Source organism: Diplotaxodon limnothrissa, linkage group LG11, assembly GCF_057381915.1.
Source record: "Diplotaxodon limnothrissa isolate DT_005_m linkage group LG11, D_limnothrissa_male_GT1.1, whole genome shotgun sequence".
Lineage (NCBI taxonomy): Eukaryota > Metazoa > Chordata > Actinopteri > Cichliformes > Cichlidae > Diplotaxodon > Diplotaxodon limnothrissa.
The window spans coordinates 24,324,384-24,352,380 of NC_140606.1; the positions used below are offsets into that span (position 1 = coordinate 24,324,384).

The 27,997-nt window shown below is 38.5% G+C and overlaps 3 protein-coding genes across 4 annotated transcripts; 2 read left to right on the plus strand and 1 right to left on the minus strand.

The window, feature by feature from the left end:
* Nucleotides 1-1,495: 1,495 nt before the first annotated feature.
* cblc (Cbl proto-oncogene C) lies at nt 1,496-16,307 on the plus strand. Of its 2 annotated transcripts, none has more exons than XM_085366405.1 (13): nt 1,496-1,869; nt 8,158-8,304; nt 8,383-8,539; nt 8,845-8,966; nt 9,335-9,472; nt 9,559-9,646; nt 9,773-9,904; nt 12,347-12,532; nt 13,068-13,220; nt 13,417-13,463; nt 14,560-14,634; nt 14,793-14,854; nt 16,207-16,307. In XM_085366405.1, the coding sequence occupies exons 1-13, from the start codon at nt 1,496-1,498 to the stop codon at nt 16,305-16,307; spliced, it is 1,782 nt and encodes a 593-aa protein (XP_085222531.1). The 2 variants fall into 2 exon arrangements, with proteins under 2 accessions (XP_085222531.1, XP_085222530.1); XM_085366404.1 differs by having other exon boundaries at nt 14,793-14,848; nt 16,177-16,307.
* Nucleotides 16,308-19,501: 3,194 nt separating this feature from the next.
* Nucleotides 19,502-21,119, plus strand: LOC146622793 (trypsin-2-like). Its single transcript, XM_085366406.1, has 5 exons — nt 19,502-19,564; nt 19,660-19,813; nt 19,899-20,158; nt 20,518-20,651; nt 20,773-21,119. Exons 1-5 carry the CDS (start codon nt 19,525-19,527, stop codon nt 20,923-20,925), a joined length of 741 nt encoding a protein of 246 aa, XP_085222532.1. The 5' UTR covers nt 19,502-19,524; the 3' UTR covers nt 20,926-21,119.
* Nucleotides 21,120-26,081: 4,962 nt separating this feature from the next.
* Nucleotides 26,082-27,997, minus strand: LOC146622794 (trypsin-1). Its single transcript, XM_085366407.1, has 6 exons — nt 27,919-27,997; nt 27,571-27,721; nt 27,204-27,454; nt 26,960-27,096; nt 26,684-26,785; nt 26,082-26,247 (listed from the first exon to the last, which is right to left on the minus strand). The coding sequence occupies exons 1-6, from the start codon at nt 27,956-27,958 to the stop codon at nt 26,200-26,202; spliced, it is 729 nt and encodes a 242-aa protein (XP_085222533.1). The 5' UTR covers nt 27,959-27,997; the 3' UTR covers nt 26,082-26,199.

The window sequence follows — 27,997 nt, forward strand, 5'->3', positions numbered from 1 at the left end:
CTGAATTGGACTGCAGTCCAGATCTTTCACCTTGAGAATGTTTGCTCAATGGTTAAATAAAAAAATACATCAAGTGTGACCACAAACTCTTCAGCAGCTGAAAACCTATATCAGGCAACAATAGGACTAATTTTTTTTTAAAGAAAAAAGAATTGGACTAAATTCTGAGACCAAAACTCAAGAAATTTCTAAACTCAGTGCCCAGAAGTCTTCAAAATGTTTTGAAAAGCACAGCAGATGAGGTGTTAAGATTATGAAGTTTACATATACATTGTTCAAGAAAATATCATACAGTTTTTAAAAAAAATAAAAAATAAAAAATAAAAATTTAAATTTAAATTAATTTAAATTAATTTAATTTTTAAATTTAATTTAAACGTTATACAGACAAAACAGTGAGGTGAAGATTACGGTTCTTTGACCTTTGTATTCATTTCACAGGCGTCCAGCTCATTAGTTACTATACCTGTCTGGATAGTGACTAGTTTAGCTGCACTCTGCTTTCATTCTTAGTAAAAGTTTAGTTTTGAGTCCACACCTCTCTGTCTTCCTCCCTCCCTGCCACCCACCTCTCTCCCTCCCTCTGTTTCTCTCTCTCTCTCTCCCTCCGCTTGTCTGCCTGAGCAATAGACCAAAGAAACAAACCTATTTGGTTTCCTGGTTGCAGCAAGACAATCAAGACGAGGGGCAGAGTGACATCAAGCAAGACAAAGGAGAAACAGTAATGTTTCAGGCCATGACAGAAAACATGTTTCCGCTGCGCTGACAGTAGATGCACTAGCTCTAGGACTGCATTGCTGCTGAGATGTTGGTAAGCAAGAGTACAGTGCTTAAAATCTGCTATAAATGTGTAGGGGTGGAGAGAGAGAGAGAGAGAGGAGAAGGGAGCGTGATGGCAGAAGTTTCAAATGTTTTGAGGGCTTGGTGTTAGCCTCAGTGCCTCTTTGTGTTTTATTTTTAGTGCTTTTCTTGGCCTCGAGTGTTGTAAGGCCCGTATTAAGTTAAACTTACAATGTAGAATTTGTTTTGTAGCACTTGTATTTTCGTATTTCTGAAAGACGAACACAGGAGTGAGCGAAAAATCAGTAGAAGTGGCTGTATTGGCTGGAAGAGCACACTTTTCTTTTCCTTTTTAAATGAAACGTAATTGTAACTGCTCCTATTGTCTGTTGCTGGATAATGTAATACTACTGGATTGTTATGGCTCAACAATGGATGCAGTTTAAGGAGGACAAGATGCATGCTTCTGAGATTAACATGATGGCATGCAAATATCGTTCTAAAGACAAATATCAGAGTGAACGCTCAAAAACTTGAACCAACCACTAGCTTCATTGCTTATGAATATTCACACATTCAAAAATTGCGATTACACATCTCTTGACACAGAAGAACTGTAGATATTTATTGACCCCCCCCCCCACACACACACACTCACAGACTCACAGACTGAGTTTTTGGTTGACTTCACCTGAAACCTCACATTAGCAGAACAATGGCGGCAGCAGATTTGGGCGCGTCCAGGAGCCCGAATTTGAGCTCCGGGCCCCCCACTCGTGGTGATCTTCGGCTCGTGGGCAAGACCCTCAGAAGACTGGATAAACTCCAACAGCTGTGCAGTACCCCTCGGCTTGGACTGAGAAATAGTCCGCCATACCTACCACAGCTGCTGTCAGAGACCTCAGTGCTGCTCATCCAGGTCTGGGAGCCTTTCCAAGGCTTCAGGCAGGCAGGTGGACAGGTGCCACACGGAGACGAGGCAGAGTACCTGAGGATCCATATCAAAAACCTCTTTGATAAGACAGAGCGGGCTCTACTGCTGTTTAAAGAAGGACGGAGGAAGATATATGAAGAGACTTCAACTTACAGGTGAGAGGGCCCCTGGCTGGCATCTACATACACATGCAGGGGAAGAGGGAAAGTTTGGTCTTGAAACACCAAAATGTTTCAAGACCAAGAAATTGTTTAGAAAACAAAGAACAACTTTTTTTTTTAAGAAAAAGAAAACTCTGTGTAACATACTCATTATTACATTTTTACTATAACAGAACATTGTGACATTTGTAAAATTAGCATTTGTTTAGATTACATTTATGTTTTTCATCAGTTTAACCAAAAATGCAAACTCATCCTAGCTCCAGTCTCTTATATGTGAAAGCGTGCACTTTTTTTCAGTATTTTGGCCTTGTTCAGACAAGTGACAAGACATGTGAAGTCATCGCAAATAATAATAAATTTTCTTTCGTTTTTTGTTTTTGTTTTTTTTGGGGGGGGGGCGACAGATTAACAGGTTAATCTGCCAAATTTCTGTTTCTTTGGCCCCAAAAATATGTTTTTAGATTTTCAGAGAGTAATTAAGAAAATCCTCACTAAACTTTCCAGAAGTCTCACATGTCAAATTTCCTTAACAGCAGCATATGTACGGAAGTAGGAAATCAGTTTCTGACCGAATTTTGGAAGCGTTGTGTATCAAGTTGTTAAGAACTGAACATGTCATAAAGGTGATTGTCTGAAATGTTGGCCTTTGTCCGAACGAGGTGTGAAGCATTGTCAGACTTCTCAAAAGCACGGCCTACCACGACGCCTCGATTATAGGGATGGTTAAGCTAAGGAGCCGTGCCTATGCATTACTAACTGTAACGATGGCAGCCTGACTGAATATGGAAAAACTGACCAACAGCACTTATTTTTCACAATACAGCTCGGATATTTGTTTTATTATTTAAATAATCTTCAGGTAGTGGTCATTTATGATGCCAGTCATACCTTTATATGTACCTATGTGATGTTTTTAATTATCAAAATGCTTCTCACCCATGAATTTGTCCACTTTGTTTGCAATTTTTCATAGTTTCTTGCAGGAACCAGTCTGTTCGTGTGGCAGGGACAATAGAAAGTTCTGTTGGATAATTTATTGCTATGTAAATATACGTGCTTGTCATCATTATGGACTTGTGTTATTTTAATTTACCACTTCTAATCACTGCTTTGTAGTGTTTTGCAGTAATCCATGGCTGTCAGACCTGGAATATCAAGCTTTACTGTAGGCAGATACTTAATGCCAAAAGTGATGATGAAAGCCATTCAGCTGACGGAGATGAATTGGGTTAACTTTTCTTTGCGTAAAATTGTTGAAAAATGAAATTATTTAATTATCTAAGAAGGTTTTAGAACTTCTGTCAGATTAGGGAAACAAGACATTTTATGTGGCATATTCCTGTATGAAATATAATGGAGTCATAAACGACTTTTAAGCTTGAAGTTTAAATACTGTTAAAATGTACCTCTATTTCTTTAAGACTAAAAGAGGTCTGAGGTCTTATTTAATCTGGTATTGTGCAACAGTTGACCAAAATGAGATTAAAACAGTCTGTATGTGGCCACTGACCATGAGTTTGACATCTCCGCTTCATACCAATTGTCTTGCAAGTCACTGTAAGATCTTAGATTTGAATTTTCCAGACTTTCCATTTCTTTTGGTGCCACAAATGAAATCGGCCATGCCGATCCAAGTAACGCAAATACCCGAGCTTTCCTAATCGAAGCAAATACAATGTGTTTTTAACCAGATGCTAATAAAAGAAGCTGGACAGAAAATTATAAAAAGCAAAATGAGTGAACATCCATCTGATATTATTATTGCCAGATTACACTACGATTCCTTCACTCTCAACCAGATCATGTTCTCAAGCCAATTTTTTTTTCTGATATACCAAAGGAACTGTAAAATACGAAGACTCTCAATTTACGTCATTTGATCTAGTGTCAAATCTTGTGTAGAGTATCTAATGTAGGTGCTGTGGCTAGTCAATTTTGTGGGAATGAATTTAAGTAACAGAAACCATAAGAGTTTTGTCTCTCTAAACTCAACTTCTGCAGGAATATTAAATAGACTATAAAAGAAAAAAGCAAAACCTTCCCCCATTTCTTCTTCCAGTATCCTGTGACCAAGGGTTTTATACCACTTGTGCATTACTAAAGGAAAAAAAGTTCAAATTAAATATAGCCCATTATAATTGCCTGATTTAAAAGTCTTACTTGAAAGCAGTGATAGAGGTTTAAGCTCATCCTTAAACAAATTAAATGCACTGAAGAAAAAACTATTTTAAACCACCTATAGAAGCTGAGGCAAAATAAAATAAGACTTTACTCTCTGTACTTATATTTTCTGTTTGTACTATAACTTTCTGTCTGCTGTTTCATTCAAGTGGATATTCTGGAACAGCTTAATAGACTTACTTATATGTGGAGTGTTGGCTGCATTTTCCTGCACCTGTTTGGAATACTAATAATTAAGGTGGAAAAGAGCCAACCTTGCACTTTTGTGATGCTAATATGGGGAAACTAGAAAAAACAACAACAACATCCTTTGAATTTGAGCAGTGTGAGAAAGAGACTGTCTAACCTTGAGCACGATTTTTTGCCCGCATTTGCCTACGAATATACCAACCTGCAACCGGTGTTAGTTCAGAACTGAGTGAGCAAATAACTATTCTGTTGTCACAAGTTTAGCGCCCTGCCAAATTTATTAGCTAGCGTGAATGCTGAATAAAGAAAAGCTGATTTGCAGTGTTCTCGGTGAGCACCAACTAAAATATAGTCCAATCTTTTATCAACTAGCTGGTGATGATGATTGATGATGATTTTTTTTTTTGTTCTGACTGGATGTAGTTGCATTAACCTTCATGTGCTTTGATATTACATTTTAATGTTTTAGCTTTATTCCAAGGCGCTGGCCGGTTTGCTGTTGAAAAGCAGCGCTCAAAATTTGTGCAGCAACTGCGAAATAAGTGGAGTTTTGTCCTGGACGGGTCACTACTCCATCACAGGGTTAATATAGAGAGCAGCCCCCACTCCTGCAACCAACTTAGCACCATTAGTTAAGCTTGCATGTAAACCTTTAACCGGTGAAAAGTAACTGGGGCGCACAGTAAAAATAGACACAGAAAGGTTCCACCTGACCATAGTCAGTTCAAACCACAAAACTGCTTGAGGTGACAGTGATCTACTAACTGAAGTAGCTCGGTTATATTATACATTGAAAAAATCTTTGTTTAGCATGTTAAAAGACAAAGTTAATAAACAAATAATTATATCAACATCAAAATTACAGTTTAAATATCATTCTTATCCCTTCTGCTGGTTCATTTGGGGAGCTGGCTGTAACTCTATAGAGTCCACTGCATGCTGCACAATGTACGCTCAGTTCTGCTAAAATTTCACAGCCAGCAGCTGTTTTCAAAGATGATTTTCCCGTAGAATATGAAAATCACATAACCCATATTTACAGTTTTATGTCGTCATCTTCAAGAATCTCAAGCATGTACAACAGATGGCCCTCATACCACAAATCCTGCATGGTCAGTCATGTGGCAAGTTCACAAATTGTTATACATATTGTGGTTTAGACATCAGAACAAATCTCTTTTATATTCTCATCGTTTTTTTTTTGGATTGTACTGCTACAGCTCATACAAATAAGCAAATTTTCAGTCTGCTTTTAAAGTATTTGACTGTTGGAAGCTGAAATAGCAGTTCTTTACATGAAAGTTCTGCCTGTTAAAAATTAAAAACAGAAGTGAGATCTAATTATTATTTGAGACGACAGAAACCAACAGTGGAAGCTTTAGCGGTTGGAAGATTATCATAAGCGAAACACTGACAACTTTGAGGGTATCTGAAAGAAATTTAAGAAGCACGCATACAGCTGCAGCATTAGCATAACAACATAGGTAGTTCACACTTCTGTATTAACTTGTTGCACATTATACTTTTTTAAACATGTTTAAGGAAGCATTATTCTTATTTCACCAATCATGCAGTAAGTATTCAGACAAGTCAAATTAGCAATACCGACAATGTTATTGAAATAGTCAATTATAAGTATTATCAGCTCCTCACGTATGGTAAATGGTCTGTATTTATATAACGCTTTACTAGTTCCCCAAAGTGCTTTACACAACCAGTCATCCATCCATTCACACACTGGTGATGGCAAGCTACATTGTAGCCACAGCCACCCTGGGGCGCATTGACTGTCTCGCCCAAGGACCGAGACTCAAACCGGCAACCTTCCGATTACAAGGCGAACTCCCAACTCTTGAACCACGATCGCCCTCAAGCCACGTTATATCTAAAGAGCTCTAGCTACTTACTTATGATGCATTTAAGTCTGTCAGTTATTTATCTATTTTTTTTTTTTATATTTGTGCACTGTCATTTTGACTGAGGAAGGGGCCTCACATAGTGTTTTGTAGAACTACACACAACTATCAAATTTCTGAAGTGGAGTAGATTTATAATAGTCTTGCTCTGAATTGTGGCAGAATTTATATTATAAAACAAGTAGTGGTTACCACATAGTTTGGGTGTTGCAAATGGTTTTAAACACGAATCTGTATTCTTTGAAAAAACAAGAAACACTGATAATAGCTATATGATTATGATTCTAAATATTAACATGCAGAATTGTTTCAAATTGGAGAAATATTCCCATAGTGTTCGATGCAAGCGGCTCTCTTTCACTTACATACCTGTCAATTAAATCTGAAATCTTGCACCATGGAACATCTTGTTTGGTGCTGGCAGAGTTCAAAGGTGGTTACTGACCCAGAGATTACTTGAAGTAATTCTGTTTTGCTGCGTGATGCAAAAAAAAGAAAGAAAGCAACAGTAACAAGGAACTTCACATCAAACTGTTTGAGGTCACGCACAAGCTGGTGAGGAACATGCCAACAATGTTCAGCTACAAATGACACCAAATTACTATAATGCAAATTATTATATCTCATAATAAAAGGAATTCAAGCACTTCCCCTAATGTTAGCTGATGTGTTTATGGTTCTATTCAGTGCAGTGTTTCTGTCTTTTGAATGATATTTTTAAGTACAAAGGCCCAGCCAGAGTGAGAGATGTGGCTTACACATTTCCTCCCGCCTCCTCCTCTACTATTACTCTTGAGTACTCTATTTAACACCATAGAGGGTTTTCTTTTTCTCATTGAGGTGGAAAGTCTATAACCACTTTCCACAATAGCAGATTTCTAAAGAATTTTAAATATTTCAACAGTTATGATTGCCTCCAGAGTTGCATCATAAAAGTGTTAGAAAAGAGGAAATACTTTGTGTTACGAAATTTAGTTTCCTTAGTAAGTTTAAATACTCGAATTATTGATTGGGATTAGTGCACAGAGAGCTGAAACAGACAGTAGTGTTTTTTAGTCAATATAGACAATAAATATGGAAACATAAATTAAAGCCCTCCTCTACTTGTTCATTGTATTTATTGTAAAGTAATGCCCACATGTAAAAAGTGAAAGCATATCTAAATGTCCGTAGCTTCTGTGTTTTCAAAGTTCAGTAGTAGTACATGCACTAGCTTTTTAACACATTTTTATACATGTTGTGCTGCATAAAACACATGGAGGAGGACAGACCCTTACTTGTTAACACTACACATTATGGCATGCTTGAATGTAACATGTGTATGTGTGTGTATGTGGTGGGGAGGTGTTATTGCTGTTGTTGTTGTTGTTGTTGTTGTTGTTATTTTTTTTTAATATACTCCCATTTGAGAGTTGCACCAAGTTGCTTCTAGCAAAAAGAGAAAGTTTTTTGTTAACTAAACTAAAAGTTATAAATATGTGTAGCATCAAAATAAAACTATCAAAAATATCAATTATATTTATAGAAAGCCTTTGAAGTGCCTGAGAAGACTATTGAGACTGGCCTAAAGTGACACACTGGCCAATGGAACATTTTGTGGTATTTACAGACAAGCATGCAGCAGGCAGCATCCTGTTTGCAAGGTGGACTACCTGTTGAGTGTGTTTGATTCTGTTTGTGTGTTTGCATCTATGGAAAGTGTCTGTATTTCTTGCAACTGAAACAGAAAGGTAGTATATAACAGTGCCTATATTTGTGCACCAGTGCTAAAAGTTCAGATATCTATTTGTACTTAATGCAATTACATAAAGCTTTAGGAAAACTCATTTTAAATAGGAACACTGTGTATACTTGAGATTCACAAACACAAGGGTTTCTGCCTAGAAAAAGATTGTATTGCATGATTACTCAGACACTGTGGAGCAAAACTATAATGTTTCTATAAAAGTTTCTGCAGCCAGAGCTTAAAGTCTGTGACGTCTTTCATTCTCAGGAGGAATTTGACCAAGCTGACTTTGTTGTTCAGTCACATGCTGTGGGAGCTGAAGGCCTTTTATCCAGGAGGATGTTTTCAGGGTGACAAATACAGGGTGGCGTTATCTGCAGCTGAGGACTTTTGGAGGGAGTCATTTGGCGACAAGTTAGTATTGAAACATTTCTTGACATCGTCTTATGTGTATGTTTACATCTACCAAACATTAAGCATGTGTTCTGACAGGTGTATAGTGCAGTGGAATACCTTTAAAGAACAGCTGAGAAATGTACATCCATTTGAGGAAGGGATGGAATCTATGGCTCTGAAGTCAACCATTGACTTAACTTGCAACGATCACATCTCTGTGTTTGAGTTTGATGTTTTCACGCGACTGTTTCAGGTAAGGTGAAAGTTTTGTTACATTAAGAACCAGATGGTATAGGAAATATGTCTATTTGCATTTTTGCTTGTCGGAGAATGGTTTGTTACCAGTAGCTAGTTACTGTAGCTTCGCACGATAGATGAAATAAGAAAACTGTACAGCACCGCTAAAGCTCATGTTTGTTCAAAGAGAACAAATCCAAACACTAAACAGATCAGTTGCCCTTTTAGAGGAGATGACCGGACAGTGTCACTAACAAGGGCGTGCAAAAGATTAAGGCATGCAGTATCCAAGATCAAATCCTCTTCCCTCATCTCTTTTAGCCGTGGAGGACTCTTTTAATGAACTGGAACCAGCTGGCCGTGACTCATCCAGGCTACATGGCCTTCCTCACCTATGACCAGGTTATAGCTCGTCTGGAACACTACCTGCACAGACCTGGGAGGTGAGGATTCATGCATCACTCAGAAAATATTCAAAAAGTATGAAAATATGAAAAAGGTCTCAAGATTCTAAATATATATATAAATAAGAGAATCTTTTCATTTATTGCTCCAATATTATACCTTTAGTTTTCTGGGGGTTTATTCAAGAAATGTTTCTGCAAACAAACATTAGCCATGGCCAAAAGTATCATGCAGTGCAAATTTTTTATTGTTATTATAGCTGAGAATGAGAGGAATTTAATTTGATTAGCCCCATTTGAAAATTGTGTAAAATCTTCTGCTGATATTTCTGGAAAACCTCAATGTCTCTTAATGTGGTTATTTTTCCATTTTCTGTGTGAGCTACATGTTTTCCTTTTCCTTGCAGCTATATCTTTCGTCTGAGCTGTACAAAAATGGGAGAGTGGGCTATTGGCCACGTGACATTTGATGGTGCCATCATCCAGACTATCCCGGAGGACATACCTCTCTACCAAGCTCTGATTCAAGGCTTCAATCAGGGCTGGTTAGGACAAACATGTACATTTCTCTGAATTGCTTCTTTTGTTTATGTGTTTTTTCTCTAAGCTCCGTGCTTTTCTGTGCCTGCAGCTACTTGTACCCAGATGGCCGGGATGTGAACCCTGACTTGAAAAGCTTGTGTGAACCAGCCAGCAGAGGAAAAGTTAAAGTTACAGAAGTGAGTGGCTGCAATTTATACATCATTATCTATTTAACTGCAGCATCTTGAACCTTTGCCAAGACAAAACAGATAATATCCTGAGATGTTGTCTTGTCTCTCTGACTAAATACAACCACCAAACAGGAACAGTATGAGCTTTACTGTGAGATCGGCAGCACCTACCAGCTATGTAAGATATGCACAGAGAGGGATAAAGACACCCGGATTCAGCCCTGTGGCCATCTCCTGTGCCAAACCTGCCTCACAGGCTGGCAGGTATGAATCTTCATCCACGGACTCAAAGTTTTCAAATCTGTAACCTATTTAAATCCATTCAAATTCACAGACGCATGTTCAAATATATCCCGCTCATACAGAGACGTTGAAGGGAGACAGACAGTTACTGTAACCGTTGTTGTGTGTTCATTGGGGTGAAACAGTCTGGGCTGGCTGAACTAGATATAGTTTTTTAGGCCACGGGTTGGTCATTGGTTGCAGTCCTGCTGTACTGTAACAATGCGGGTTATTTGAATGTGGTTTGGGGTTGGTGCAAAAAAAGATTTCTCATGCAAACACTTTATTAAAATGTAGGATTGGCAAGAAGTTATTTTAACTCTGAAAAACTACCTTGATTTATTTTTTCCCCCAGTATTCACATATTATCTTCAAAAAATAATATGGAATTATCACACTTCTACATGGCTGTGATTTTCCTCTTCCACTTTTCTTTTTTTCCTTTTTTTTTTGTTTACATGAAAAATTATAGTCGAGCTCAGGCAATATCGAGTGCACCAATGCTTATAAAGCACCTGTAATATGTGCTCTGTTGAGCTATTTTTAGATGACCTATTAGATTTTATAGCTTGATAGCCAAGGCATGACACTCAAGAATCATCCTCTCATAATGTCACCATTATTTATTTGTATATAATAGAGATAATACAAAGTAGCTCATAGCCTATTCACTATAATATAAACGTGAAAATCTGAGGACAATGTACAGAATATCATGTGATATTGATGTTTCAATACACTTTACATTTGACCTCTTTAGATGACAGAAATTTCTCAGCCAAAGAAAATTCAGTCATCATGTGTACAGCATGTCCTGTGTGCACTTCGTTTGTTCTCTTCCAGGGGGGCTTCCCCAACTTCCTGCTTCCTCTTTCGAGTTACAGAGTGACAAAGAAGACGTCCAATCAGAATTAAAGCTGGAGCTGTCAAAGTATAGCTTCATGGTTCTGGCTAGTTCTTTTACTCAGACAATCCCAGCTAGAAGCCCTCCACCTATTCAGTAGGTGTTTTGTTTGTTTTTTTGAAGGTGCAGAGCAACATGTCCTGACATTTGGCTCAGGACTTCCTGTGTGAGCTTAGCCTCACATCCTCCTTAAGCTGCATCGGTGACATTCACTATGAGAAAAAGTGTGCGCATGTAATGTGAGAAGGAGAAAGGCAGAGAGAGGGAGAAAGGGAGAGAGAGAAAAAGAGACTAACTTGAAAAGAAAGTTCAAAGAGCTTCATGGATGCCACACCACAACGGAAAAGTTGTAAGTTTTATGAGATTAAGGTTAAGCAAACTTTCTTTTTAACTGTAAGTTTACTTTACATAGACATGTAAGGTGTAAGGAACATAACCCAAAAACAAAATCAGCATTGCAGCAGCATACCAAATATCAGAACGTGTATGTTAAATTCAGTAAGAGTTTGAAATAGAACATTTATAGACTACATGCATCATATTTCTGTAGTAGGGATGCTTTTACAGTGGCCCTGAATTTTTTTATTGATAGGATCTCGATTGATTTGTTGTTTGGAAACGTAAACATGAAGTTTTTAAGTCAGACGTCTCTTTATCTTGGTCTCATCATATCGATTATGTCATCTCCAAGATGGCAAACAGCATCACTGTTTCAAGGAAATGTCCTACATATCCTCTCATTTCTGTCCTGTTGCATGTTGCTAACTCATTCATTCTGTCATATCTGGAGTACGGCCCAATAATTTAGCTGCTGATAAACATCTAGAAAAAAAACTCCTGCTGAGTATGCATTGCTCCTTCTGTACAACTGTGTGCAAGATGCATAAACCATTATCTTGGCATACTGTTCATGAGAGGTTAAAGGTGTTTCTGTTAGTCATAAACACAGCTATAGTGAAATCTATGTCTTGTTTCTTTTGTGAAAAATTTGTAAGTAGGGATTTTAATGACGATCATCTGACACAACAAAAGACTTCCGGGCAGTTAGATTTAACGTATGTTTGAACTAATGTAATGAAAAGAACTATTTTGTAGTGAGGTTCCCTATAAACATTAATCCCTGTTAAAACTAGAGACGTACCAGCGTACAAAAATAGATAACATAGTATGGCGAGCAGTCTGTGTAATCATATTAACAAATCGAGGTCACATCAAAACCTGGAAAAACACAAAGGCTCTGTGCTATAGTAGCGGAAGCAAAAGCAGAATGTTACAACGATTCCCTTTTATGTTGAGGTGGAAAACCACAATCTACAGGGTCTGTTGAACGTGGTATTTTCCACTACCTTTATCTTTCAAACAGCCAGAGGCCTTTGTCTTTGAAGACATGTTCAACATATTCCACTACATACTGTACAATTTAAAAGATATTGATCTGCTGAAGAGAATGGGTGTTTCTTCACATTCACGTGAACGTTCTCTTTTCCTCTTCCGATGATGGGTTGTTGATATTCATCTAGCAGAAGTCAGCTGGCCAAACCTGCCCATACTGCCGCTGCGACATCAGAGGAACAGAGTCCATCCTCCTGGAGCCGTACGTGCCAGTCAGCGATCAGGTGCTGGTGGAGGAGGGCGATGATGACGACGACGAAGAGGATCATGTGGATATTGAAGAAATGGTAAAGGAAATAGCTGCCCTGAGGAAGGTGTGTAAATACATTTCCGTGTTCCATGTTGTTTAATTTTAGCTGTGCTGTGCTAGCAAATTGAGTTTTTGGTCTGCCATCAACAGCCATAGTATGGCCCGCCATCAGGTTAAGAGAAAATAATTGTTTGCATGTATAGCCTCTAGCAGGTCAACTTTGTCATGTAGTTTTCATTCGACGTCATTGTTTGGACAAAATTAAATTAGTCATTAATCTTTGGTTAATAAAATAAGCACATGCAAACTCATTAGACTGCAATGTACCTTCTGCTTAATGTCAATACTAGTTATAGGATGCTATATATAGTCACTTGAAAGCAACATCGCCCAAGTATAGATTCATAAAACCACCTGCACATCTTTTTGACTATACAAATAGACATTTGTAGTTCTGTGTTTAAATAGTTGTTATACAGTAAAATCCAGGCACCTTGTGTGCACCATGCATCCTCATTCGCATTTCTGCGATTTTAAAAGAAGTTCTCTCTATTGAGTGATATTTTTTTTATTATCATTTTTATTTATTTATTTTCCAGTTTTCCAGTTTGGACTTCCAGTATCCCAGCTCTCACATTAGCGCTCCACCTTTACCCCCTAAAAATAATACAATGCCACGCTGTCCCTCTCCCTCCGTCCAGTCTCAGACGTCTGAAATTAAGACACTGCCCAAACACTCCAACTCTTATTCGGTAAGTTCTTGCTGGCATTCAGGTTAGTTGCATATTCTTCTTGGTTATGGCAGCTTGAAAATGTGAGATGTTGCATTTGTCCAGTTCTCCAAGAGACTAAACTTTTTAAAAAGTAATGAAAAGATTTACCAACTGCCGTGTGCATATGCGCAATAGCCGACGCCCGTACAGTCACTGTGTTTGTTCTCTCCTGCAGCCTCAAAGTAGCAGTGAAACGCAAAGGTACAGAAAACAGACAAACAGGTGAGCAGAGTTGTTATAGTTTTGTATTTTGTAATTAGTTTTTATTTTCATTCCACTTCTTTTTTAGTTCAGGTTAGTTTCTATCTCTGTCCAGAGTGGATCGTCAAGTTTTAGTTGAGTTTTTATTGTTTGAAAACAAAAAAATGTTTTAATTTAAAAGTTTTAATTTAGGTTTTTTTTAGTCTCTTTATGTCTTTAGTCTCATAATTATTAAATTATGATCCTAAATCATGATCCTAAATCAAGATTTAGGAAAATCATTATACGTATTACAATAAAAACCTTTTTTTAAGTAGTGGAAAGTAGTAGTCTTACAAACCATGTCCAATCCTTTATTGCAAATTGCCTCACCAGCAAGTTTTAATAACATTTTTACCAACCTAAGAGATACTAAAACTAAAGATATTACCTTTATATTTCTACCTTAATTTTCTTTTCTTTTTTTCAATGTTACAATGTTTTACAATGTTTTTTCACACCTTGTTTTAGTTCTTAGTTTGATTTTAGTTTACTTCAATAACCTTGCAGGTGAGATCGCAGTAGTATTACATCAAGGTTCTCTGCTTGTATGCTAGAAAGAGCATTTTCCTGCTACTCAATTAAGATCCATGACATTCTAGCTTTATTTATAGTCACCTGGTAGTCTTCTTTCAGAGAAGTAAAAAGCTGCTTCTGTGACAACTGATGGCTTTGATGAACTAATTTTACAAACTACACCGGTTTTAATGTTATTTTCTCATTTTGTTTTGGAAAGGAAGATTTAATTGTTATTTGGCAAACAATATTTAATTAGAGGAATCATAAAATGATTAAAAATGGTTAGGCGACCTGCAAGCCAAGTTACTGAATCTATACAGATATTGAGACTATTAAAATAATTAAAATGTTTCTATGCTTTGTAACTACGCATTAAAGCCGAGAGGTAATTTTTAAAAATCCAAATGTTTCTGTTTTTGCTTGTTAGGTTATTCTTGATGGTTGTTCTATCTAGGATCACTAGCTTAGGTTAATGGAAAATACATTATTTACACAATGATTTATCAAATTTAAAAAAAACAACTCAGGTGATAAAATATATTTTTCTGTCTTTATTTAGTTGTCGAACGGAGGGTTTACGCGGCAGTGAAGAGGAATACGCTGGTGAGCTGAGACCACGCCCTTTCTCTCACAGGTGATTGACTCCTGTCTCCACTTAAATTTCACAGCAATAAACAAGTTTTTTTTGTTTTTATTCAATTTTATGCATGTAGTGCAGTTAGTAGTCATAATGACAGGATGGTTCATGTGAAGCAGTTAATTTACTGGTATGTTTATGTGTTTGTAAAACAGCGTGGAACACCTGAGAGAAGCAAACTTTCCTTCCTCCTCTCAGAGAGCTGACGACAGTAAGTCATAGTTGTTACAACCTTCTTTCGTCTTCTTTTGCTGGGCGATGAGAGTTTGGCTCAAGAGTTTGGAGTTCGCCTTGTAATCGGAAGGTTGCCGGTTCAATCCACGGCTTGGACATTCTCGGTCGTTGTGTCCTTGGGCAAGACCCTTCACCCGTTGCCTACTGGTGGTGGTCAGAGGGCCCGGTGGCGCCAGTGTCCGGCAGCCTCGCTTCTGTCAGTGCGCCCCAGGGTGGCTGTGGCTACAATGTAGCTTGCCATCACCAGTGTGTGAATAGGTGGATGACTGGATATGTAAAGCGCTTTGGGGTCCTTAGGGACTAGAAAAGCGCTATATAAATACAGGCCATTTACCATACGTGAGGAGCTGATAATACTTATAACTGACTATTTCAATAACATTGTCAGTGCAGCGTGGTATTGCTAATTTGACTTGTCTGAATACTTGCTGCATGATTGGTGAAATAAGAATAATGCTTCCTTAAACATGTTTTAAAAAGTATAATGTGCAACAAGTTAATACAGAAGTGTGAATTACATATGTTGTTATGCTGTATGCGTGCTTCTTAAATTTCTTTCAGATACCGTCTGGGTGGCTGTGGCTACAATGTAGCTTGCCATCATGTGTGAATGTGTGTGTGACTGGATGTGTAAAGTGCTTTGGGGTCCTTAGGGACTAGAAAATCGCTATATAAATACAGGCCATTTACATACAGTAATGTGAGCAAACATGCAGAGGACCTTCCATCTTAAAACGAACTAAAGAAATTTCACCTGATGCACAAGACTGGAAAACAGTTAGAAACATACTGAAATCATTCAACGCTTTGAACCACATGTTTTTTACGGGTGTTTCTCTAAAAAAAATGAAAAACACATTAAAGACACACAGCTGCACTGCAGAGAAAAATAGGCCTCTTCAGGTCTTGAATGGGATATATTTGTTTGCTTAATAAGCTTTACTTGCTTTTCTTTATGATTTTTATTCTACATCTCAGACATGTTCACCTTGTCATGACAGGAAATTAGAAAATTGAACTCATACTGTTAAAAATAGTTTCATATTTGACGCATTGCAGTACATTAGCATAATAATGGTAGCACCGAGATCATTTTTCTCAGGTCAAAACTGTGAAATTGATTTGTTTTGAATTCCCCTTAGGTGCTCTTATTTATTAGGTTTAGGTACTATTGTTTTAGTATTTTATCAGAAGTTGGAGATGAGATTCTATACACTTACATGAATAACGTAAGTCACCTTAACCCGCTAGACTTCTTGTGAATATTGTGCATTTCACGTGAAATCTCTGTTTGATTGTGTATAGGTGGAGTACCCTGGCTCGGACCCAACATCCCTGTAATGGAGAGAAGACATAAGGAAAAGGAGATGAGCAGACCAGGGCTCAGAAAAGACAAGTACGCTCAGGGAGAGATGAAGAGAACAATGTCATCCTGAGTGACAAACAACATGTAGAGTCAATAGACTTAATTTCATCCAAGAAATCAGCCTTTGTTGAATGTAAAAAAATAATATTTAATGCTGCAAACTACCATGTGCATGCTGCACTGCTGAAAATGAGTGGAGTGTTTGGGACTAACAGAAAAATTGCCCACTGTGGCCTCCTACTGTTTGATAATTGCACTGCCATTAGCAACACGGTAGGTTCAGTACTAATTCCTAAATATAGTGTCACATTAGATCTTCTTTGGAGTTAAAGTATTTACTGACACTCTGAAACAGAAATTAAGGAGAGGCTTAATAATTGACAATGTGATTTTTATTAAATAATAGAAAAACCCTACCTCTTTCTTTAATCTATAACATAAGTTTGTTCTTGTAAATGTTATAAGAGTAGAGAAGGGCCTCTATATTGATAAAGCAGTTGTAACCCTTTGAAAACAGCAGATAAATAACATTACAGTCATTCAGTTTTACATAAAAGTGTTTCACAATTTCTTCAGATATGATATTTGACCTACATGCAGAAGACATGCTGCATGTGTACTTTAACCAGACTTGTTGAACATTTATTTCTCTCTCCCCGTCACTCCAAATAAGGGTCTTTGAGTATGTGTGAGTGTTAAGGTGCTGCAGGATATTGCTAAGCAAGCTGTATCAAGTACCTCCAAGACAGAGTCACAGAAAGACCCTTTCTCTGGAAGGGCAAAAGCAAAGATGCATCACAGAGGAACATTTCAGTCTAAGAATGAGAGAGAGCGTTATTATGTACAGGTTATTGCTGTTTAGGTCATTCTCTAGGGAACAGAGTAACTTGGAAAGATGCATGAGAAACATGCACAGTTTGTGTGACTTCAGGCAGTTCAGACGTGAGCTATATTAAAAATTATATGTAAGTGTTACTATATCTGACGTAGAAGGATTACCATCAAAACTGTACAGGAAATGATAAATGCTGAATTGATCCAGACATAAAGTGATACATTAAAAGGCGGTCAGAATAATGTGAAGGCGCTTTATTTACATCTGTAACTGATTATAAATACAGTAACCTGTAACTGATGCATTTTTGGTCTTCAAGTTTTATTTGATGTTTTTTTTCCATTAAATACAAACAGACCAATCAAAAAATGTGTGTATACTAAGAAGTTTCATTTATTAGTTTTTTTTGTCCAGCACGTGGGCGATGGGATCAGTATAACAGCCTCAATCACCTCTGAGGGCTGGTAGATTTTGGCCAGTGTGATGTCGTAATCTAGAGTCTGATAGTCGTACCTGCACACACAGAAATATAAAATAAGCCTCAGCTGTTTGTCTGAAGTATTTCATCAGTGAATGGAAATATTAAACTGTGTCGTGTAAAAGTAAATCGCAGACAGGGCCGATCCTTTCTTTCACTCACTGAGGGAGCCAGATGATGATGTCATTCTTCAGCTTCTCTGTATAGGCAGATTAAACAAGAAAAACAAAATCCTTAAAACAGATTATCTAAGATCCAAAAATTTGTCATGCACCAACATGATCTTTTTAATGTAGTTATTTAGTTTATCTATTTTTTTAATAAAGAAAGTAATGCACAAACTCATGTTTCCAACACTGAGTACTTACTTGTACCAACAGTGGGCAACAGAGAGCACCCGCTGCTTGCTGATGAGCACACCATCACTGATGTGGTAGTCTGTTCAGTGAGGCCATGTATGGTGATGTTCACACTCCTGCCATCTTTACGAGTAACTGCCACTGTTGCACAACAGTTGAAGTGAATTTCATTTCAAATCTGTGTCATTACAACAGAGATATGTACATTGTATGTATGTGTGTATCTCTGTATTTTTACCAGCAAATCCAACCTTCAGCAGAGTCAGCAGTCTCATGGTGTCTGGCAAATGCCCAGAAGACACCTAGGCACACTCTGACTCATATTGCAATAGTCTGTGTGCTCCAACTATTCCTGCTCCTCCTCTCTTGCCTGGTTATGTTGACCCCGTCTGTATCTCTGCATTCTGTTCTTACCGCTTGGTGCTAAGTGTTCATCCAAATCGCTTATCTCCCCACATTTAACACCTGTTTAAGCTTCTCACATAGGTCACTCATTGTTGGCAAGCTACAGCCTGGGATGGGGGTCCACTGGTGGATCGCGGGCCCATCTGGCTGCATCCCAGTTTTGCTGCTGATTCCGTGGGGCATCTGCTTGGCTTCATTTGGGAAGGGGGGTGGGGGTCTTTGTGTGTCGTTTGCAGGTGGGTATGTGTGTGTGCGTGATTGAGTGAATGGCCTTGATGTGTGCATGCGTGCGTGTGTGCGTGCGTGCGTGCGTGCGTGCGTGCGTGCGTGTGCAATGTCCTTTAGACTTCTTGAGCTTGAAAGTCTGTATTTCATTCACAGCCTGAACTCTCGTATGGAAGCTTTCCTGTAAATTCTTACTGACAGTAATGATGTGCAATATTTTATAAAGCAAATCGTAAGACTCCGGAACCCCAAATCAAAAATTATATGCTGGCATTTTAATTATCGTATAAATTTCAATGAATTAACCCCCTAATTGCTAAAACTAGTCTGTACGTACATGTCGACATCTGTTACCTGGATACTAAAGTCAGATATGAAAGATTTGTCCTTTCTTCAAGAAAAAAAAATTCTAAACATTATTTTGTGCAGAAAATACAATACATATAAAGTTGTGCTGGAGAAATGGCTTTTATTACAGACATGATTGCTGTCAAAACATTTTATGAATGATAGTTCTGTTTAAAAAATATAGAAAATGCTCAAACGTGTCAATGTTTGGGTCTGCTTTTGGTCATGTTTGTATAAAAGCCAAATGAAGTGAGAAAGAAACCATCTGTGCTCTCAGGAGCAAGAAAATAAAAGCAGTCCTACATTGTTTGTTTTGTTTGTTTGTTTTTCCTGAATTATGGCAGTATGTACAAACACAGTAGTTGATAGTTGCTTAAAAAAGGGGGGGGGGGAATCATTTCTGCACCTGTCACCAACATAAATAGAAGGTATGCAAATAAGACTGTCAAAAATAAGACAAAGTTGTGTTTTTTTAAAAAGGGATATGTTGTTGACTTTAGTGGGCAGGTTTGTAGGTGGATGGAAAAATGAAGGTGTCCAGGGCGAGGGGTGGATGGAAGGTCACAGAGAAGCTGATGTATAAATACAGTGAATAACAGGTCAGTCGCATCCAGTCTGCTCTTGAGCAAGCTAAAAGATGATTGGTCTGATTGTTTTCATGATCCTGGGCACTGCAGGTAAAGACTATTTGCATCATGCTCAAAGATTTTAGAGTAACACAGATTTTTAACTTTGATGAGTAGAACTTTGTTGTATTTCCTTTATATTACAGCTGCAGTCCCTTTGGATGACAAGATTGTGGGGGGTTACGAGTGTCCAGCTCATTCTCAACCCTGGCAAGTATCCCTCAATGAGGGCTACCACTTTTGCGGCGGTGCTCTCATTAACAACCAGTGGGTCATTTCTGCTGCCCACTGCTGGAAAATGTTTGTACCGACTTCTTGTATCTTAAAATTCTTGCTATGTGTGTCTAAGAGAACTGTAATAATTTAATTGTTGCTTGCTTTTCAGACCCTCTACCCATGTTGCCATTGTGGGTGAACATACAATCTGGTATACTGAGGGCACAGAGCAGTATATGCCAATTGACGACATCTACACACATGAGAGTTTTGATTACTTTACCCTAGACTATGACATCATGCTGATGAAACTGAAATACCCTGTTACTGTGGACGAGTACGTCAAGCCTATTGCTTTACCCAAAGCCTGCCCCACACCTGGGGATATGTGCACAGCATCTGGATGGGGGCAGACATTCCCTGGTCAAGGTAAGGCCCACCTGATTTTGACAAAAAAGGTTTTGAAAAATTGACTTGCTTTTGGCAACATATTAAGAATTTTCTCACAAACCTTGGTAAATTTAAAAAATATAGTTAAAACGTTTCATAGATATGAAGACATTTGAACTAAAGCCTTCAATAATTAAGAAATCTTTTCTGTAGAAATCTTGTTTTTGGCTTAATGTGATGACTCTAAACAATAAAAAATGAATGCAGAGCACTTATTTTACACCAGTTTCAGAAGCCAGTTATTGTTGGCATGCAAGCATGATGTGGTTGTGATGCACACAGATGCTCTGAATACTTTAGTAAAGATAACAATCCCCTCTCCTTTCTCTCAACTGCAGAATTTTCATATGAGCTACATTGTGTAGAAGTCCCAATTCTGTCTGACAACGACTGTGAGAACTCCTACCCTGGAAGGATTACTGAGAGCATGATGTGTGCTGGATACCTGGAAGGGGGCAAGGATGCTTGTCAGGTATTTTTACCCAGTTACTTGAATAGTATACCATTGAATAGTATACTCATTAGTAAACCTTAATGAGATGAGATGATGAACAAACCCTGCTCTCTTCATACGCTTCCTCTCCCCTGCTCAGGGGGACTCTGGTGGCCCTCTGGTGTGTAATGGGGAGCTGCAGGGAATCATCTCTTGGGGCGTGGGCTGTGCTGAGCCCAACCTTCCAGGTGTCTACACCAAAGTCTGCTCTCTGGTTTCCTGGATCAATGACACTATTTCTCGATACAGCTAGACTGTCATCTCTAGAACTTCACGAGAGAAGGGAAAACAGAGAGATTGAAATTGAAGGAGACAGAGAACGGAGGTGGTTGTGGGTAGTGTCAGAAAGAAAAGCAGCAGGCTAAGACAGAGTCACAAGGAAAAACCAATCTGAGGGCACAATAAATAAAATCAGCTATTCTGCATCAATATGTTTGTATTTATTTGTAATGTTTCTGCCACTTTGGCAAATGTCTTACTATAAGACATTTCTGTAATGTCTCATATTAAAAAAATGTAATTATTGTGTCAAAGTGTGGCTACCCTTTTACAATCATGAGTGACTGATGCAAAACTCAACACATAAAGTTGCTTCATTCAACAATGGAAACAGTTTTTATATTCAACTTATTTATGCATGCTTTTGATGCGGTTTTGTCAGAAGTTGTACTCCCCCACCCCCTATGTGAATATAACAGTAAATACTAAATATTGAAAATTATTGTGCAGCACGTAAGATCGAAAGTTTTATAAGAAGTGTTTACTTCAACAGAAGATCTGGTGGCAGAAACACACAAGGAGATTTCATGAAGACCTGTAGTTGAAGATATAAGGCATTTTTCCAAAGTGTCTTTTCAAAACATGGACCTTTGAAAAAAGTCATAGTTAATGTTAAAGTGTGCAGATGCTTGGACAAGCTTTACCTCCTGGCCGCTTATTTTGGGGATGCATTTTTTTCTCCCAAATATTTGTTGCCTAAACAGCATAAAAAACAAACTTATTTACATAATTGTTATATACTATATTAAAAAAAAAGAAGAAAGAAAAAAAGCAATTAATGATCATAGATATAAGGTGCAGAAAAGCCATGAGTACATCAGTACATCACTAGATCCTGTCATGGCGGGGTACGCCGGTGTGTTTACGGACCGAAAAGCAGACACAGAAGACTGATGTCCAAAAACAAAAGAAACAAGGCAAAGCGAAACAAGGGCGAAACTAAACTAAAACCTAAACTAGGAAAGAACTAAACCAGCTATAAAACAACAGCAAGAGACAAGAACATGAACCTGAACAGGAACATGCAAAACATAAAAGTGAAAAAATTTAAACATGAGCATGAGTACGAGCAAAAACTCTGTGACGTGACCTGACATGACATGACCTGACAATAAGACAAACAAACGACCCGACAAAGAACAGAGGAAGACAGAGGACTTAAAAACACAGAGCGAAAATGAGGGAAGTGGACAGGGCTGGACTGGGACAAAAAATCGGCCCGGGCATTTTGACTAGAGACCGGCCCACCAAAAATGTGACGTCATTCAGGGGTAAAACCGCAAAGGATTCTGGGAACTTGTGGCAAGAGGTACTAGCGCATGCAGGCCTTCAATTGAACTCAGTTACACAGCGATAAAAAGAAACACAAAAAATGGCAAGAAGCTGTTGTATTATTAACTGCAATAGCCGGTGTTGTGCCAAAAAGTGATTGTCTGCCAAAAACTGATTTCTGGTATTTACCAAAAACTGATTGCTCGTATTTAAATTGCTATAAGTAACTTGTTGGGCTATAATATGTGAAACATATGTCAAATGCATCCCTCATGGATGACATAAAGTCATCTCTCCATCTCTCTCTCCTGGTCTTTTATTTCTCTCTCTCGCTCCATCTCTCTCTGCTGCTCTTCTGTCTCCTCTGTCACAGACTTCTCCACTTTTGATGATAAATCAGCCTGGTGCAACATGTAAGGATTGGCACAATCTGTTAAGATTTTGAGGAGTTTGAGAAACTAACCTTAAGCATAAAATAAAATTTACTATCAGTAACTTCATAGCACCCGCCCAGCAGTATATAAACTCCGTCATGCTAGCTAGTACGCAGTACCAGTTATTCTAAGCGACTGTAAAAAGTCAGCACAACGAAAACAAACTACAACTAAACTTGGTTTATATCTGACACAGATAGACAGCAGGTCATAACTTCTTACCTTAAGTTCAGTTCGTCTGCCACTATGACCGGCGGCCGCCTCGGGTCTCTCCTCCTCTTGCCTCCCCTTTCCCTTATCCACCTGCTGGCCTCCACCACTTGCTGATGTTGCTAAATCTGTGGAAGCTATGCCATAGCTACCGCCAAACAATTCAGTTATTTTTTACACCTTTGGCAGCGTCTGCCTGAAGGGCTTGTTTCTTTTTGGCCCTAATTTTTTCTGCACCTCCTTTCCTTTTTTTGTTCTCCATTTTCTTTAGTTCGTCTATAAGATTGCTAAACAAGGGGGAGGGTGCATCCGACCTCCTCGGCTGTAATTGGTCCAGCCCAGAGTCGATCATGACCAATTGGCCAATCCAACACCTTTCATTATTTATACCCTTCCAAAAATAAAAAAAAAATAAAACGATCGGTCCATAAAAACAAAATGCCCGGTATGCCCGATGGCCAGTCCAGCTATGGAAGTGGAAATACCTGGGGAAGCACAGTTGACACAAATGAACATGGCACCACAGGTGAAATTAAAATGAAACACCTTGAACATCGAAACACCACCAAAAAACAAAACAAAAAACAGGAAACAAAGAGAGATGTAGACATGACAACACAAGCTTGACAATTAGAACATGGAACACTGGGAGACACCAACACACCGGCATAACTGAAAGAAAAACACTGACGTCAAGACAAACTGCATAGACGACAGGAAAAAACGTTTAAATCAAGAAACATAGATTAAAAAGTAGAATAAAACTCAACTACGTCCTAACTAATCCTAAGGACAGCACGGTGGCACGGTGGTTAGCACTGTAGCTGCACAGCACGAAGGTTCAAGAGTTCAATTCCACCATCAGGCCAGGGTCTTTCTGTGTGGAGTTTGCATGTTCTCCCCGTGTTTGCGTGGGTTCTCTCCGGGTACTCCGGCTTCCTCCCACCGTCCAAAGACATGCGTCTTGTGGGGATAGGTTAATTGGATAATCCAAATTGCCCATAGGTGTGAATGTGAGTGCGAGTGTTGGCCCTGCGACAGACTGGCGACCTGTCCAGGGTGTACCCTGCCTCTCCCCCTATGACAGCTGGGATAGGCTCCAGCACCCTCCACGACCCTGAAAAAGGATAAGCGGGAATGGATGGATAAATCCTAACTAATAACACAACAACTTAACATATTTCCTATATATATATATATATATATATATATATATATATAACATAAGAAATCAAAAATACAAAATAAACTCAATAAATTCTGGGTCACAGACCCCTGACAGATCGTTTCGGTCAAAAGCAGAACGTTCAGAGTTGTTCCCGACTCCTTTTAGAGCATTTGCTCTATATAGCTCTAAATTTTAGAGCTATATAGTGTTTTCTTTTTTTTTTAAATTATTTGTAATTTTTAAAGAACTGAGGCAACGTGTGCTGCTATTAAAGGGTTTTTATTGATGGTCTAAAAGCATCAAAAGAAAAGGACCTGAAGGTTAAAAAAACAAGCACTGTAGTTAACTCTACTTTTTAAACTGGCTTGTTTGACACAATTCATCCACACACACACACAGAATTTGTCTATGAAAGGTCAGCAGAAGCAGAGAATAGACAGCCATCATTCACTTGTCCTGAGTTGATGATTGTGTCAGATCAGACAAACCATCACTCCAAAACCAGTGGACAGTTGTACAGGAATATTTCTAATGCGCTCTTCACAGAAATTAGTGCTCTTTCCAGGATTGTGGTGTGACAGACATGAGAAGATTAAATGGAATATGAGACGAAGACTGATTAGTAAATTAATGGCAGAATGTAAAATTCAAAGTCCTTTTTAAAAATCATTTTGCATATTCATTTATAATTAACTTATTCACAATTCAAATGCAGGAAAATGAAATGGAATCATTAATGTGCAACAACCAAAGCAAACATCCATCCTTTAATGATGTGTGAGAATCTGACTCTATATTGCAGATGAAGTTCTTGGCATATTTACTAAAATACTGAGAGGGTTTTAGAACAAATTTTAAAAATGTGAAAAAAAAGTGTGAAAAAAGTGTGAAATCAGCATTTAGATGCGTCTGTGTGTTTACGAAGAAGAGGGAGAAACCTTTCAACTGTCATGGTCCATTTGACTGGTTATGTTTTTGACTCTGGACTCCTAAGTTTAAAATTCGAGCCACTTCATTAGTTACATCTTGCTAAGACTAGATTGATTTTAATGGTAACAAATGCACTAAAGGGCTCAAAGTGTGCCACACCATTACACCACCACCAGGTTAAACCTCTAATACAAGACAGCATGGATCCATGCTTTCATGTAGTTTGTGCCAAATTTTGACTTCAAAATCTCAATTTTGCTGCAGAAATCGACTCATCAGAACAGGCAACATTTTTACAGTCTTGTGTTCAGTTATGGTGAGCCAGAGTGCACTGTAGCCTCGGGTTCCTGATAATAGCTGCCCGGTGTGACACCTAGTATTTTTTGTCCTGCTGCTGTAGCCTATCTGCTTCAAGTTGAGTTACTGTTACCGTTTTCATTTTGGTTTTTGTCGTAACGTTAATGATTCGAAACACTGTTGAACCATGTGTGAAAGAAATGAAATGAATTATTCTTGCTTCCTCAGTTTTTTGTATCTGTAAGTGTCTTGTGTATTGTTTTTTTGTTTGTATTGCCTTGGGGGGGGGGGTGTTATGACTTCCTGTTTGTCTGCTTGTCTTGTCATTGTTTTCTACTGTGCCTCATTCCCTGTACTACATGGTCCTTTCTTCCATTTATTCTTCCTCTAAATTTTTCTGCAAGCTATTGGATTTCTGTTCTATGCCTCTAACAGTATCTGTCCTTTTAGACTTTTTAAATCACCAAATAAAAGGTCGGCTTTTTGTTTTTCTGTCTACCTCAAATGAATTTGGGTCCAAAACTACACAACATGCCAGTGTGGATTTGGTGTTGTAATTATAATGTAATAATAATAATTTGGATTCAAATTTGACCAATTTCTTTTAAATATCAAACTAACTAAATAAACAACTAAAATGCATCAAAGGAAACTCAATAGTAAACATTAGTATCTCTCTAAACTGACTCTCTAAAGGTCAGTACTGTAAAGAACTGCCTGCTACACTGTAAATATGATGATGATCATAAAGTCCTTTTTAAAATATTTGTTGCCAAATATATAAATGGCAAAGAAATGGCAAAACAAACAAAACTCAGTCTGTATGTTTTTATTGATTTACATGAAAACTGACTGCACCAGAACTCTACAACAGAGTAGAGTTAAACTGGTAAAAAACTAAATTCAGTGGAGTAAGGTGATGATTGAAGGATCAGACTTAATAGCTCGCCATGGTTTGCTCGATCCAGTCATTGAAGATGCAGACCTGTGAAAGGAAACAGATCAATGTTTGTTATTTCACTAGCTGGGCCCAAGTCCTCATTTTAGGTTTGAGAGTGTTTTAGTGGGTAAAAGTGAATGCTTTGACATGAATTGAGCTGCGGTTTGGGGAAGGCCTCGAAGTGGACTGGCAATGGCTCCCGGGCCTAGCAGATCCCCATGCACTAAATAAAAGTAAAGAAGTTAAAGAATGGAAAACAAGGAGGGAGGGACGGTGGGGCACGTAAACGAGAATGATCAGCTTGCAGAACTGGGGGAAGCTATATAAATGACAGCTGGAAGGAGCATATTTGGAGGACTCCTGCTCCTGAAATTCCAGTACATAATCTCCAATAAAAAGAGGATGGTGGAATGATGAAAGTTCCACAATGAGAACTTTTTTTCACATAGCTGTTGACAATCAAGAACTTATTTAGCTTTACCTTGGTATAAACACCGGGGTGGTCCCTCTCAGCACATCCATAGCCCCAGGACACAATACCCTGCAGCTCACCCTTGCACACAACAGGACCACCAGAGTCACCCTGAAAATAAAAGTAAAGAAAACAAAGATGGATGTCAAGAAATTATTATTTAAATCTAATTAAATATAAATTAAATGTGTTGTTGTCATTGTGGGATACGTCCACTCTTGTGGCATTTTAAGAAAGCTTTACTATTCGAGAAGGGGACAGTTGCAGGTTTGACTTATTACATACCTGGCAAGAGTCCTTGCCTCCCTCCAGGTATCCAGCGCAGAACATGGAGTCAGTGATCATGCCAGGGTAGGAGTTATTACAGTCACTGTAGGACAGGATGGGGATGTTCAGGCACTGCAGCCTGTCCCGATCAGCAGCTGCAATGTTTGAAACAGAGTATGGATGAACAACGATTCATGCTGATGGAACCAAATGTCATGAAACATTTTTAACTTTAAACTGCTAACGTGCAGAAGTTACTCACTAGAGCTCATGGTGTTGCCCCATCCAGAGACTGTGCACATGGTGCCAGCGGGAGCACAGCTCCTGGGCAGAGCCACAGGCTGCACATAACTGTTGAGGGAGGCAGGCTGGCTCAGCTGGATCAGCATGATGTCATTGTCAATATTCCAGGAATCATACTGTGGATGGCGGATGACACGGGAGGAGTCGATGAACTGCTCAGTTCCCTCATTGACCGAAATGTCGTGCTCTCCCAGACGCACCTGGATACGACTGAAAACATTTGAAAAACAGAAAGAATAGATTCAAACACTCAGAAACTACCAACAAATATTAATTGTGGATCACTCACTTAAATAAGATTTAAAATCTTACTGAAATATACTTACGATTTGTAGCAGTGAGCAGCAGACACAATCCAGTTCTGATTGATCAGGGAGCCACCACAGAAGTGGTAGCCAGAGTTCAGAGACACCTGATGGGGCTCAGAGTAAGGTGTGCACTCAAACCCTCCGACGATCTTGTCGTCATCCAGGGCAACTGAAAACACAAGTGTAAACAAACTGTTTACTCCTACACTTTTACATCAGGAGTGAAACATCTATGCTGTTTGATTTCCAGTCAAATGCATAAATCAAACCTATTTGATTGGACACAGAAACATATGAAATTTGAGATAATAAAGCTATGGTGAATAAAGGTGTGATCTGAGAAAAGCCTTAAAACTTCACACTCACAAGCAGCTCCAATGAGCAGAACAAAGACCAGAGACCTCATGATTGCTGAGTGATCCTTTAGATGAGAGGACTTCACCTG

Excerpts from the sequence above, each read along its gene's own strand:
- cblc (XM_085366404.1), top strand. The coding sequence starts at position 1,496 with ATGGCGGCAGCAGATTTGGGCGCGTCCAGGAGCCCGAATTTGAGCTCC. Across the intron at positions 9,473-9,558 it reads CAAGGCTTCAATCAGGGCTG|CTACTTGTACCCAGATGGCC; the intron begins GTTAGGACAAAC and ends CTGTGCCTGCAG. Across the intron at positions 13,221-13,416 it reads AACACTCCAACTCTTATTCG|CCTCAAAGTAGCAGTGAAAC; the intron begins GTAAGTTCTTGC and ends TCTCTCCTGCAG.
- LOC146622793 (XM_085366406.1), top strand. The coding sequence starts at position 19,525 with ATGATTGGTCTGATTGTTTTCATGATCCTGGGCACTGCAG. Across the intron at positions 19,814-19,898 it reads GCTGCCCACTGCTGGAAAAT|ACCCTCTACCCATGTTGCCA; the intron begins GTTTGTACCGAC and ends CTTGCTTTTCAG. Across the intron at positions 20,652-20,772 it reads GGGGCAAGGATGCTTGTCAG|GGGGACTCTGGTGGCCCTCT; the intron begins GTATTTTTACCC and ends TCCCCTGCTCAG.
- LOC146622794 (XM_085366407.1), bottom strand. The coding sequence starts at position 27,958 with ATGAGGTCTCTGGTCTTTGTTCTGCTCATTGGAGCTGCTT. Across the intron at positions 26,786-26,959 it reads GAGGCAAGGACTCTTGCCAG|GGTGACTCTGGTGGTCCTGT; the intron begins GTATGTAATAAG and ends TTTTATTTTCAG. Across the intron at positions 26,248-26,683 it reads ACCCCGGTGTTTATACCAAG|GTCTGCATCTTCAATGACTG; the intron begins GTAAAGCTAAAT and ends TTCCTTTCACAG.